The sequence below is a fragment of the Mustela erminea genome, chromosome 2 (assembly GCF_009829155.1).
Source record: "Mustela erminea isolate mMusErm1 chromosome 2, mMusErm1.Pri, whole genome shotgun sequence".
NCBI lineage: Eukaryota > Metazoa > Chordata > Mammalia > Carnivora > Mustelidae > Mustela > Mustela erminea.
In genome coordinates this window covers 137,967,760-137,981,487 of record NC_045615.1, presented here as the reverse complement: position 1 = coordinate 137,981,487, position 13,728 = coordinate 137,967,760, and the positions used below count along the sequence as shown (strand labels likewise).

Below are 13,728 nucleotides of genomic sequence, written 5' to 3'. Positions count from 1 at the left end.
TAATGAACTAGATGCTTGGAAATTATTTGAAGGCTGACTTTTCTGGGGTTTTTTTTTTGTTTTTTTTTTACCATAAAATACAGCATATACATGTACATTCCATATTTAAATGTGAAAATCATATGCACCACACAGCTCAGGTTTGGGATAGAAAGATTTAAGTGTTGCTTTCTTCTGCCAATTGAGGATTATAAGATTTAATAAAGCTTTAGAGGGGTATCTAGGTGGTTCAGTCGTTAAGCATCTCCCTTCAGGTCAGGTCATGATCCAGGGTCATGGGATCAAGCCGCACATAGGGCTCCCTGCTCAGCAGGAGCCTGCTTCTCCCTCTCCCACTCCTCCTGCTTGTGCTCCCTCTCTCGCTGTCAAATAAATAAAATCTTTAATAAATAAATAAATAAATAAAGCTTTAGAGACAACCACCCCCCAACCCAAAAGAAGGAAATTCTGAGATATTCTACAACATGAATGAATCTTGAAGACATCGTGCTAAGTAAAATAAAACAGTTACAAAAGCACAAATATTGAATGAGTCCACATATATGAGTTACTTAGAGTAGTCACATTCACTGAGACAGAAAGAATGGCTGTCAGGGGCTAGGGAGAGAAGGAGGGTTATTGTTTATCAGTATGGAATTCCAGTTTGGGAAAATGAAAAAGTTCTGAAGCTGGATGGTGTTGATGGCTGCACAATAATATAAGATGTACTTTAATGCCATTGAACTATACATTTAAAAATGGTTTAATGTGGCAAATTTGATACTATGTATATTTTACCACAATTTAAAAAATGCATCAAAGGGGTGCCTGGGTGGCTCAGTTGGTTAAGCATCTGCCTTTGGCTTGAGTTATGATCCCAAGGTCCTGGGACTGAGCCTGGCAATGGGCTCCCCACTGGACAGAAAGCCTGCTTCTCCCTCTCCCTCTGCCTCTACCTGCCATTCCCTCTGCTTGTGCACACTCACTGTCAAACAAAAATAAATAAATAAATAAAATAAAAAATTAAAAAATTAAATGAAATAAAAATGGCTCAAAGACCTAAATATAAGAGCTAAAATTATAAACCTCTTAGAAGATAGGAATAAATCTTGTGATCTTGGATCAGGCACAGGTTTCTTAGACAGGACATCAAAAGCACAAGCAACAAAAGAATAAATACAACTTCATAATATTAAAAACTCTGTGCTTCAAAGGACTCCAGCAAGAAAAGTGAAAAAACAGGGACACCTGGGAAGCTCAATCGGTTAAGTGTCTGCCTTTGGCTCAGGTCATGATCCCAGGGGCCTGGGATCTACTTCTGGGTCAGACTCCTTCCTCATCAGGGAGCTGAGCTCTGCCTACCACTCCCCCTGCTGTGCACGCACTCGCTCGCTCGTGCGTGCTCTCTCTCTGACAAATAAAATCTTTTTTAAAAAGGGGGAAAAGTGGAAAAAAAAAAAACTAAATGAGAGAAAATATTCACAAATCATGCATTTCATAAGGGATTTGTATCCAGCATATATAAAGAACTCTTACAACTTATTATAAAAACAAGTAACACAACTGGAAAATTGGTAAAACGGTTTGAGTAGATATTTCTACAATAGACAGACAAATGGCCAATAAAATAGCTGAAAAGATACTCAATACCATTAGTCATCAGGGAAATGCAAATCAGAACCACAATGAGATACAAATAGAATGGCTATATAACAAAAAAGAAGACTATAAGAAATGCTGCAGAGAATGTGGCAAAACTGGAACCCCTGTGTATTGCTGATGGGAAATGGAAAACAGTCTGGAAGTTTCTCAAAAAGTTAAACATGGAGTTAACATATGACCTAGGAATTCCACTCCAAGGTACTCAAAAGATGAAAACATGTCCATATAAAAACTTGTAAATAAATGGTCACAACAGCATTTTTCATAAAAACCAAAAGGTAGAATGAACCCAAATTCTCATCAACCAATGAATGGATAAACAAAATATGATAATATTATTTAGACATAAAAAGGAATGAAAAGGGGCACCTGGGACGCTCAGTTAGTTAAGTGTCTGCCTTTGGCTCAGGTCATGATCTTTGGGTCCTGGGATTGAGTCCTGGTCATCAGGAGTCTGCTTCTCCCTCTCCCTCTGTCCCTCCCCCACATTGTGCTATCTCAAATAATCTTTAAAAACCAAAAAACAAATGAAAAAAGGAAATCTTCTGACACATGCTACAACATGAACCTTGAAAACATGCTAATTGAAAGAACCCAGACACACAATGCCACATATTACATAATTTCATTTATATAAAGTGACCAGAATAGGCAGTTCCATACACACAGAAAGTATATAAGTGGAGCTGGGGTGAGGGGGAAATGGGAAGTGACTGATAATGGGTCTGGTGTTTTTTGTTTTGTTTTGTTTTAGCAGGGGGGCAGGGAGGCTACTAATCAAAATGTTCTGGAATCAGTGGTGACAGCTGCACCAGTGTGTAAATATACTAAAAAAAGCCACTAAATTACACACTCATAAGGGCAAGTTTTATTGCATGTCAATTACAATCAACAAATATTTATGAATAAAAAAGTATACTGAGGAACATTAGTATCAAAAGAGGGACAGGCCATATTATGGGAGCAAAATATGCAGTAAGACTAAATGACAAAGAGTGGGCAGAAATATTCTTTAGCTTCTGTATTTCTGTCAATACTTTGTTCAAATGGACAGCCCACATAAACATTCTTCAAAGGAAACTGAATTTCAAATAGGGCAAGATGATAGTTAAGTCAGAACGTAAGGCAGAATAAAGCTTGAAATATGTTTAGGCCTACCGCCTCAAATAAGTAATAGATTCAAAATTTTGTCACTGAATTATTGTCGACTCAAAATACGTCAACCTATAATACCATGTCAGGTTGAAGATACACTTTGCCAAAGAAGACATCCAGAAGGCTAACAGCTGGTGAAAAGAAGCTCAACATCACTCATCATCAGGAAAATACAAATCAAAACCACAAGCAGATACCACCTCATACCTGTCAGAACGGCTAGAATTAACGACATAGGAAACAGCAGATGTTGAGTATGTGGAGAAAGGAGAACCCTCTTACACTGTTGGTGGGGATGCAAACTGGTGCTGCCACTCTGGCAAACAATGCGGAGGTTCCTCAAAAAGTTAAAAATAGAACTACTGTACCACCAGCAACTGCATTACCAGGTATTTTCCCAAAGGATACAAAAATACAGATTTGCGGTAAATGCACCTTGATGTTTATTTAGCAGCAATGTCCACAATAGCTAATTTTGCATGTGTATATATACAATAGCTTATATTGCATATGTGTATATATACACACACACAATGGAATATTACTCAGCCATCAAAAAATGAAATCTTGCCATTTGCAATGATGTGGATGGAGTTAGAGTGTATTATGCTAAGTGAAATAAGTCAGAGAAAGACAAATACCATATAATTTCACTCATGGAATTTAAGAAACAAGACAGATGGACATACTGGGGAGAGGAAAACAAACCATGTAAGTCTCTTAACAGAAAACAGTTGGTGGAGGGAGGAAGGAGAGGGATAGACTAGATGGGTGATGGGTGTTAAGGAGGCCACTTGTTATGATAAGCAGTGGGTATTTTAGGTAAGTGATGCATCACTGAATTCTATTACTGAAACCAATATTGCACTGAATATTAACTAAAATTTAAATAAAAATTAAAAAATATAATAAGATAAAATAATACATCAGGGTCAAAAGTGTAGGTAAGAGAAAATATGATAATTTCTAAAGAGAAAAATAAGTAGGTCTAGAATTTCCAGACCAAACTTATTTCTTGCAAAATTCAAAACTGAATTAAACAAAATGTCTGTGAAGTTAAAAAAGGAAAAAGACAGGATTCACCATGAGAAAGTCAAACCAAATTAAATGCAGTTTCTATTTTGACAGTTACTTCATTGCAGGTAAGACCCTGTAAGCAGAGTGTAACTTAATTATAGCAAGCAATTTGGCAAAATCTTTCATAATATCCACGCATAATGGCATATAGGGATGCTTGGGTGGCTCTGTTGTTTAATCGTCTGCCTTCGGCTCAGGTCGTGATCCCAGGATTCTGAGATAGAGTCCCACATGGGTTTCTTGCTCAGTGGGGAGCCTGCTTCTCCCTCTGCCTGCTGTTCCTCTTGTCTCTGTGCACGGACATACTCACGCTCTGACAAATAAATCTTTATAAAAAATGGCATATGGACTTGATAATAAGTGGAACTAAGTTACTGAACAACCAAAATGTGTGTTAATAGATTGATGTTAATCTGGAGGGATTCTAACGGAGCTGCACATTTCAGAGCCCTCTGTCATTTTAACATTTTTATCAACAACCGGAATGAAGACCCAGCAGGTATGCCTACCAAATATGAAAATGACAAAAATATTAAATGCCTAAGTCAAGCCTATGAAATTAAATATAAAACCTAATTTAAATATAAATACACACACACACACACAAAAGCCTAAAGAATTCATTACACAAAAACAGGGTCAGGGAGACTTAGTTTAACTTATCTATAAAAGATACTGAGTGTAACTGACACTACTGGATCATATTAAACATAAGCAACAGAAACCAAAACTGTAAATGAAATATTTGGTTTCAAAATAACAGCATTTAGCTCAAGCAAGGTGTATCCACCACACCTGTCTAGTCAAACCAGCACATGGCTGGCTCAGTCATACCGTTCTATTCATTCCGTATAGAACTCTTGATTCATTCATTCATTCATTCATTCCGTATAGAACTCTTGATCTAGGGGTTCTGAATTCAAGCCCCAGGATAGGTGTAGGGATTAAAATCTTAAAAAAAAAAAAAAAAATGCTGAGTACAGTTCTGAGTACCATGTTTAATGACAATGAGCAACTAGAATTCACTGCAAAAAGTGATCATGGTTAAAGGATCAGAAAATTATATAATCTAGGAATGACGAAATTAACTGGCACTGTTTTAGTCTGCAGAAGAGAACAGAATGCTGTGTGTCTGTGTTTGTGTGCGCGTGTGCGCAGTGGATAGAAGACGTCAACAGGATCACACAGTAGTCTTGAAATATCTTAAGAGGCCATTCATATGGAAAAGGGATTACACCTGGAAAAAGCAAAATACAGGGAGAACAGTATGGGCTTTGACGTCGTAAGTCCTGGATTCAAATCCTAACGCCATCATTTACCGTGTGTTATTTGAAGCTTAGGAAGATTATGTGTCCTTACCTAAAAAAGGATACTTAATTCACAAGTAGATGTAAATTAAATGTAAATGTTTATAAGCTACCAGGCACAGCCTAATACACTGTGATGTACAATGATGTTAATTGCTTTCTCTGACTCTTCTGAATTGTTCTAGAACAGTGCTTTCCAAACTGATACACAACCCATTAATGGGTCACAAAATCGGCTTAGTGGGTTGTAACCAGCCTTTTTTTCCTAAAGAAACAGAACAGAAAATATTAGAGCTTACCACACATACTACAAGCAACTACAGTTTTGTGATACATATAATTCAATTATTCATATACATGTATAATAGGCTATGATGTAAACTGTATTTGTTTATCATGAAGGTGAGTCCAAAAAAAGCCACAAAAAAGCTATGAAAGCCACTGCTCTGAAGCACTGTTAGTTCTAAGTGTGTTCTATAAGAATTAGTTCCTTGGGAACTCAAAAAGAGTTTACCACTTAGATATTTACTATATTCACTCAGACATTTACAATTAGCATATCAAACAAGTCCAGGATTAAATTAAATGTTTATTTTTGTTAAACCTTATTTTTCCCCACATACATGTAACCTCAGGCCCACCGTTATTTTTTCACACAGTATCTATTAACATCTTCAGAACTAGCATTTTATACTACACACTTGGGGAAAACCATTACTCTAGATGAAAAAGAAGGTACAATGGGTGTAAGTCACAGAAAGTAGATTTTTAGTGCGCTAAGAAAAAAATCTTGATTCTTTGAAATCCCCTCAACACCCACCCCTTCCCATTTGTACTCCAAAAACATACTCTAAAGCACTTTAAATGATTTATAAAACTTTCAATTCACACAATTCTTTTCAGAAAAAGGATCGGATCAAGATACATAGCCAGGATAAAAGCAATAAGCAGGAACCACCCGGTGAAAAGAAAACTCTGGCATAGGATTCAAGAGTTGCTTTACCTGAATGAACTCTGCTCAAATGCCAAAGCAGCAAAATAGGTATTCAGCTTCCCCAAGTGGAGTCAATGTGTTCTAATAATACATAATCTAAAATGGGCTCATGAGTGCAGCTAATCCTCATTATTAAGAGCATCATTATCATCATCACTTGGAAGAGGCACGTGATGATACTGAAATGATTCTGGCTTCTTATAAAGTGTACACACACCCAGGATTCTTTTGGGAAGACATGATCTCACACTAATATGAAAAACTGTCACTACCACAGACAGTTCTAATAATATTTCGTATTACTTGGAAATAAAATAACAGCTTGATATCATACATTCGAGTACCTCTGTAATTCAAACCTTCCTAATTGGGAGTTACAAACATCTGACTCTGCTCTAGCAGTTGTCAGAGCATAAAAGGCCTCCCCACTCTTTCCCCACCTCCAGGCTCTAAAGTCGCCTCTCCTAAAAGTTTGCCTCAGCTACTTTGAACCATTTTCTCTCCAAATTCTGAGAGCTCTCAGTACTTTTGTTCCCTCACTTTTTTTTTTTTTTTTTTTTTTTTTTTTGCAATTCACTGTGTATCTCCTAGCATATTTAATTGCAAAGAACTTGGCTCCCAAGACTGTAACTGCCTTAATGAACAGGGATCAACATGTTATGAATCTTTAGACTTTCCCACAAGATCTTGTAAGAGCTTACTGAAAATTTCATGATTTAAGTAACTAGGCTGAAGAGTAATTGCAGTTTGCTTGGGAGAGTTTACTATGTGCCAGACCCAGTGCTAAAAGCATACGTGCATTATCTCACGTAATCTTCATAACTCCACAGAGATAAGAACTATTATTTTCCCCATCAAACAGGGGAAGAAAGTGAAGCTCAGAGTAACTTGCCCAAGGTCATACAGCTAGTGTGGCAGAGCCAGGGCCTGAAAGCTCTTAACTATCTCAGTAACTGTAAAGTTGCACCTCTGAAATATTAGAGTCCATGAAGAATTTCCACTTCACTGGCTTAAAAGTTTCAATTTCAACAAAGAGTTGACACATGTTTAGCTACCAATCAAAACTTTAAAAAGGATAAATTAACACAGTTTCTCCTAGACATCTTCATGGGGTTGCAATAAAATGAGGGAGAATGCCTCCCATGACCTTTCTATTTATGTAAGTGATATTACGGTATAGGTCAAAGCTCTATCAAGAAGTATAGCTTATGACAATACAGCTTTGATATGTATTTTTAAATAGGGCTCCTTTTCTCTGCCCCTAGGATGACACGGAAATTAAGGGTGGATGGGGTAACTGTCACTTCACAGCTCCATAAAATGACAGACCCGATTCTTGTTTAAAAAATAAGAGCCAGGCTCTTGTTCCACGCTGACTTTTCACACAAAGCAGTACCATCCTCTTCACACAAAGCAAGCTTTACCCCACTACCCAAAGGGGAGTGCTGATTCACACAGTCTCCCCACCGCGGCCAGAAATGTACCCATCTCCCCCTGGTCCAAACCACGGACCACCGCACCAGACCACTCTGTTCTGCTCCCCGCACCCGGCGATACCTCATCACGCAGACCCCTCCCCAACACCCAAAATGCACAGGGCACCCTCCTCCAGTATTTCACACAAAGCAAGATCCTTCCCTTACAAAGCACTTTCCCATCGCCGACTCCTCCCCCAGCGAGCAGCCCTTGCTTCCCAGGCTGTGCCAAACCACAGACCCCAACGGGGTCTAAAACCCAGAGGGTCCACAACAACCGAGAGGAAAACTAGCGACAAACCCCGTTCGTTGCTCTAGCACGCCTCGAACCCCCAACTCCAGTTGACCTTTCCGCAGCCAAAGCAAAAACAAACAAACAAACCCCACCAGCGCCCGTCAAGAGAGCGGGTCTGGCTACACAAAGCGAGGTGTCTTCCCAGGGGTACCCTCGGAAGACGCTCTCCGCCCCCGGCCCGGTCCCCGCCCAGCCCCGGCCCGGCCCGGCCCGGCGGCCCCGCGCTCACCAGCTCTCCTCCTCCTCCTCCCAGCCTGACAGGCGCTCCAGCTCCTCGGGCCGCAGCGGCTCCACCTCGTCCAGCAAGCCGCCCTCGCCCGCGGCCAGCAAGGAGGTGGCGTCCCGCAGCTCCTCGCTACTCGTCCGCCTCGGGCCCGACCCGACCCCGCTACCGGACTTGGCGTTGAGGCCCAAGGGGAAGCCCCGCGGGGACGCCGCGCCGGACGAGGGAGTGGACGAGCCAGCCCGAACCGGACTGCCGGGCCCGAGGGAGCCGACGCCCTGCACGGCCCCCGAGCGGCTCCTCAGCTGTTCGTTCTGCTTCTCCAGCTTCTTCACAAGCTCCTGCAGCTTCCGCACCTCCTGGTCCGCGTTCACGTTGGAGTTAACGTCCTCCATCCCGGCCCCGCCGCCGGTGCCGCCTGCCACCCGCTCGGACTCACAGCGACAGGGAGAGGGCCAGGGGAAAGAGGCGTCGCCGCCGCCGCCGCCGCCGCTCACTCTAGCCGAGGCGCCGGCATACAGCAGGGCCAGGCCCCACCGCCAGGGTCCCCCCAGCTCGGGTTCCGAAGCGCCGCTGGCCCCAGCCGAGCCGCCTCATCTGCGCCGGCTCCAGGATTGGGGGAGGCGGCGCCAATATCCGGCCTCGGCCGCCATCTTCCCTCCGTCCCTCCGCCCCCCGCAGCCCGGCCCCGTCGGTGACCTCAGAGCGTCGTGGGTGGACGCGGCCGGCGGCGGGCGCTGAGAGGACCGAGCACTGAGCTCGCGGAGGGGCGGGGCCGCGGGCGAAGGCGGTGGGCGGGTCCTCGGCCGGAAGGGGCGTGTCCGGAGCGCCGCGGAGGTGGGAGCCTACCCCGCCCGCTGGGAAGAGCAATTCCGGCCGCAGGCGGGGCGCCGCGGGGCAGATAGGCTCGCCGGGGCCGGAGAGGAGTTAGGGCTTGGCTGCGGGTGGGACTAAGATCGCAAGCTATTGGTCTTGGAGAGGGGGGGCGTGTGATGTGTTCTCCACCTCCAAACACCGGCGTGTCGGATCAGCGCCCTATCCCGTTCTCTATCCCGGCTGGTTCTCTGGTGGGTGCTTAGCCGGACCCCTTGGAGAGAGAGTTTATTTTGTCCGTTTGTTCAGCAAATATCATTCGACGCCTGCTTGAAATAGGATATTGTCAGGGCTGGCAGGAGCCTAAGGGACTGTCAGTGACCTGTTTCCTCCTTTGGAAATGAGAAAACAGGATCCCAAATGGTTGAGAGGTCTAAGGTCAAAATAATAACCAGAAGTTGTTGAGTGCGTACTATGGGCCAGACACTATGCTAAGTATTTTTTTAAAGTAGGGTCCACACCCAGCGTGGAGCCCAAAGCCCAGGGGAACTCACCAGAGATCAAGACCTGAGCCCAGATGTAGCGTTGGCCGTTGGCCGCTTAACGGATTGAGCCCCCCAGGAGCCGCTGTGCTAAACATTTTAAAGGCATCTCGTCATTAAAACAGTTTTTTCCGACTTAAAAGTTTACTGCACACTGGCTTGGAAGCGGGGGATAGAAAACCGCTCCTCAACTTTGTTAACTGATGTGTAATCTGCTCTTTGGATCGTTTCCTTGGTAAAAACTTTTTCATGATGTGTTTTGACTTTTTTAAAAGTGTATTAAGAGATCTTAATACATAAACATCAAAAGAAAATAAACTTAATAAACAAAAACAAACACTGATGAATCCTAAGGGATGTATGAATGTAAAAATCTGAGTTCAGTTGCACCTGTTTATAATGTGTACCACCAACAGCAAAACAAACCAAAACCACTTAAATTTTTTTTTTAAATCACACTATTTTTCAGATGTCAGCTGTGAACTGCTTGCCTTATGTTTACAGCTTTCCTCTAATTGCCTCCTCCACCCTTAGCTAATAATAATCCAGTCCTGTTACACCTGGGTGCGGACGAATATGCCTGAGCTTACTTCTACCTTTTAGCCTCTCTGTGCTGTATTTTCCTTATCTAGAATATTCTACCTGACAAATCTGGTCCCTTTTCTTAAAACCCATGCTCACATATCTAGGAAAACTTCTCCTGACAATTCCACAAAATTTAGCTGTTCCGTTTATTCTAGCATTACCTGATCAATAGTTTTCAACGGGTGTTTGTATTTTAAATTTTTTTTGCTTCTTTTTTGTTTTTGCCTGTTTACTTGGTGAAAGGAACCATTTATTTATTTATTTATTTATTTATTTCATGTCTAGTGTGTGACACTAGACAGACGTTCAATATCTGATTTGTTGAAAGTTGAGAAGAATGCAAATTCTGACAGGTCAAGATCTAGATGTTTATTCACAGCAAAAAAAAAAGCATTGAGCATTTTTTTAAAAGATTTTATTTATTTATTTGACAGACTGAGTATTTTCTTTTTTTTTTTTTAAGATTTTATTTATTTATTTGACAGACAGAGACCAGCAGTGGACAGAGAGGCAGGCAGGGAGAGAGATAGAGTGAAGCAGGCTCCTGGGAGCAGAGAGCCAGATGTGGGGCTCGATCCCAGGACCCCGAGATCATGACCTGAGCTGAAGGCAGAGGCCTTAACCCACTGAGCCACCCAGGCGCCCCAAGCATTGAGTATTTTCAAAGTTTGCTGACTACTTATAAATAAGTGCTTCCTTAGGTATGTATACCTAATCAAAAGATGTCTTTGGTAACACAGTAATTGTGAATTAATATGTCTTATCTATATAGTGCACGTCTGAATATCACTCTATGATACATCTGAACTAGTTGCCAAAGGGTTCAATATCATGACTGCTTCAATGTAGCACTTTCCACTTGCATTTAACAGTTTGTGAAATAGTTTCCAACTAGCCAGGTTCTGTAATGAGAACACTTCAAATATATTCCTTGAAAAGAATAGTTCGTATAACATTATGAAGTTAAACACTAAATTATGAATATTATCAATATTATGGATATGAATATGGCAATATGAAATTAAACGCAAGAAGAGGTTGCTGTGACAAGGAGCAATGAATGGAGAATCAGAAGACCCGGTGGCAGATTCTAGCTATTACACCAATGTGGTGTTTGACCTTGATCTCTGATCCTTAAGCAAGTCACATTGGCTGTATGTTCAAAATACATCTGAATACTTCCTGGCACCTCCACGGGTACAGCTGTCATTCCAGTTCCCGTCTTTTCTTGTCTTGCTTACCATGGTACTCTCCTAATGGGCTGTTCTGCTTTGCTGCTTACAATCTGTGAGGCATAGAGCAACCAGATGATCCTGTGTTTGTTCGCATCAGGTCACTCCCCTGCTAGGAACCTGAACTTGCTTCTCAACATACTTAAACTACCAAATCCTATTCTTGGCTGTAAGACTGGATATTTGGCAGCTTGTGCAAGTGTCTCATGGACTACCGATCCCTCTTCCCTGCCATCACCCCACTCCAGCCATACTGGCCTTTTTGATGTTTTCTAAACATGCCAAACATGTTTCTACTCTAGGAACTCTGTACTTGCTAAACCTTCTATCTAGGATCCATTCTTCCTTCACATTGTCACATTACTGACTCTCCATTCAGGTGTCAGCTCCTGTCTCACCAACTAAGTTCACTATCCCCATTGTTATGACCCTCAGAGCAACGCTGTCATTCCCCCCGCCCCACCAGCTCTTAGCTTGTTTCATTTTTCCTCTGACACCTCGTCTATTTCTTCCTTTGTTTGTTGCCAATCTCTCCCCACTAGTATATGAACTATGGGAAAACAGGGTTCACTGCAGTATTCCTGGTGCCCTTATATATTGCAGATGTTCAAGAAATGTTGAATAAATGATGCCTATAGGTTAGGTGAAGCCTCCTAACAGATAATTTCAGATAAATGTGTTTGTTATGTCTCAAATCATCAAAGTGGAAATTTCTAATAATGTTGAATGGTTAGTTTTTAAAAATTATGTATTTCCCTTCCAAAGAGCAAAATGTCACACTCTATATGTCATCCTCAAAACTAGGTCACTCCCCACTTCCTGAGTGCCAACAGCCCTTAAGAATTGCTGAGGAGAGAAAGTCTCAGGTTCTCACTTAAAAGTATGAGGACAAGAATATTTCCATTCTGTCCTAAATGTTGCCCGCATCCTTCTCTTTCAGGTTAGCTACAATACTGTCTTCTCTAATGACTTAGAAGTGTTAGAGCATGTTTTTAAAAAGTCACTGTAAAAGTGGCTCTTACGGAAATATGAGAAGGTAAGCTGGTAGCTGTCTGCGGTGTGCATCACAGGTGTCTCAACCAGATTTTTCAGGTGTTGTCTTTTACGATAGATAAGCTTGTTTTGTTCCTGGTTGAAGGAGTTGCTTCGCTTCTCAGCAGGTGTGGCCCTTTCCATAACTTGCTCCTACTTGCGTATTAGCTCCTGCCAAAGCTCTTGCCCAAGTGGAAAATATTACAAACCACTGAAAGTATTTAGAAGGTAAAACTATTACTCAGTGGCTTAAAGGTATTCAGCGGTTCTAAAATCCTAAATCAAGATGTGTGTGTGTGTGTGTGTGTGTGTGTGTGTGTAACTGAGCACATGCCCAAAAGTTGTTTAGAAAACATAAGGCGGAGGGTGGGGGGAAGGTATTAAAAAAAAGGGCACCTGGGTGGTTCAGTTTGTTGAGCATCTCCCTTCAGCTCACGTTATGATCCTGGGTCCCACCCATATCAGGCTCCCTGCTCAGCGGGGAGTGTGCTTCTCCCTCTCCCTTTGCTCCTCACCCTGCTCATGCTCTCTCTCAAATCAATAAAATCTTTTTGTTTTAAGATTTTATTTATTTATTTGACAGAGAGACACAGTCAGAGAGGAAACACAAGCAGGGGGACTGCGGGAAGGAGAAGTAGGCCTCCCGCAGAGCAGGGAGCCCAGTGTGGGGCTTGATCCCAGGACTCTGGGATCATGACCAGAGCCCAAGGCAGATGCTTAACGACTGAGCTACCCAGGAGCCCCTCAAATCAATAAAATCTTTAAAAAAAAAAAAAAAAGAGGGCGCCTGGGTGGCTCAGTTGCTTGAGTGACTGCCTTCAGCTCAGGTCCTGGAGTCCCGTAATCGAGTCCCACATTGGGCTCTCAGCTCCATGGGGAGTCTGCTTCTCCCTTTGACCTCCTCCCTTCTCATACTCTCTCTCTTTCTCTTTCAAATAAATGGATAAAACCTTTTAAAAAAAGATATTATAACCTGCAAGGTGCTTACAGAAGTATTTGCATTTGTTTACAACATGCTCAGTTTTGTTGAAGAAATCTTTATTATCCGACACATCTATTTTCTCATCACACGCACCCACCGGGCTGGTCATTTCCCCTGTGTCCTTGCTCACCTGTTCTTCACCAGCATCCTTCTCCCAGGTGTACCTCCTCAGGTCTGTCAAGGGCCCTCTTCTTCACGGTCTTGCCACATGCAATTTTAAGAAGGAATCTCAGGAACTTCAAAGGCTGGGTTTGTATGAGATTCTGAATTGAAACCCTGCAGACAAAAAGAAGAGGGACCCAAGTTTTGGACCTTAGAATTTTTCTAGTCAGCACTGATCAGATCTTACCATTACGGGATGCCTCAAAGGTGGCC

The 13,728-nt window shown here is 42.3% G+C and overlaps 1 protein-coding gene across 3 annotated transcripts in view; it reads right to left on the bottom strand.

Moving 5' to 3' along the window:
• Positions 1–13,515, bottom strand: part of SLAIN2 (SLAIN motif family member 2) — a 96,426-nt gene extending 82,911 nt beyond the window's left edge. For 2 of the 3 annotated variants that reach the window (XM_032334250.1, XM_032334251.1), the window contains exon 1: positions 8,174–8,913. In XM_032334250.1, coding sequence (XP_032190141.1) covers positions 8,174–8,562 — 389 coding nt within the window. In that variant the 5' untranslated portion in view covers positions 8,563–8,913. Of the gene's footprint in view, positions 1–8,173; positions 8,914–13,483 lie in introns of those variants that run through there. The other variant, XM_032334252.1, reaches the window with a different exon arrangement.
• Positions 13,516–13,728: the final 213 nt, after the last annotated feature.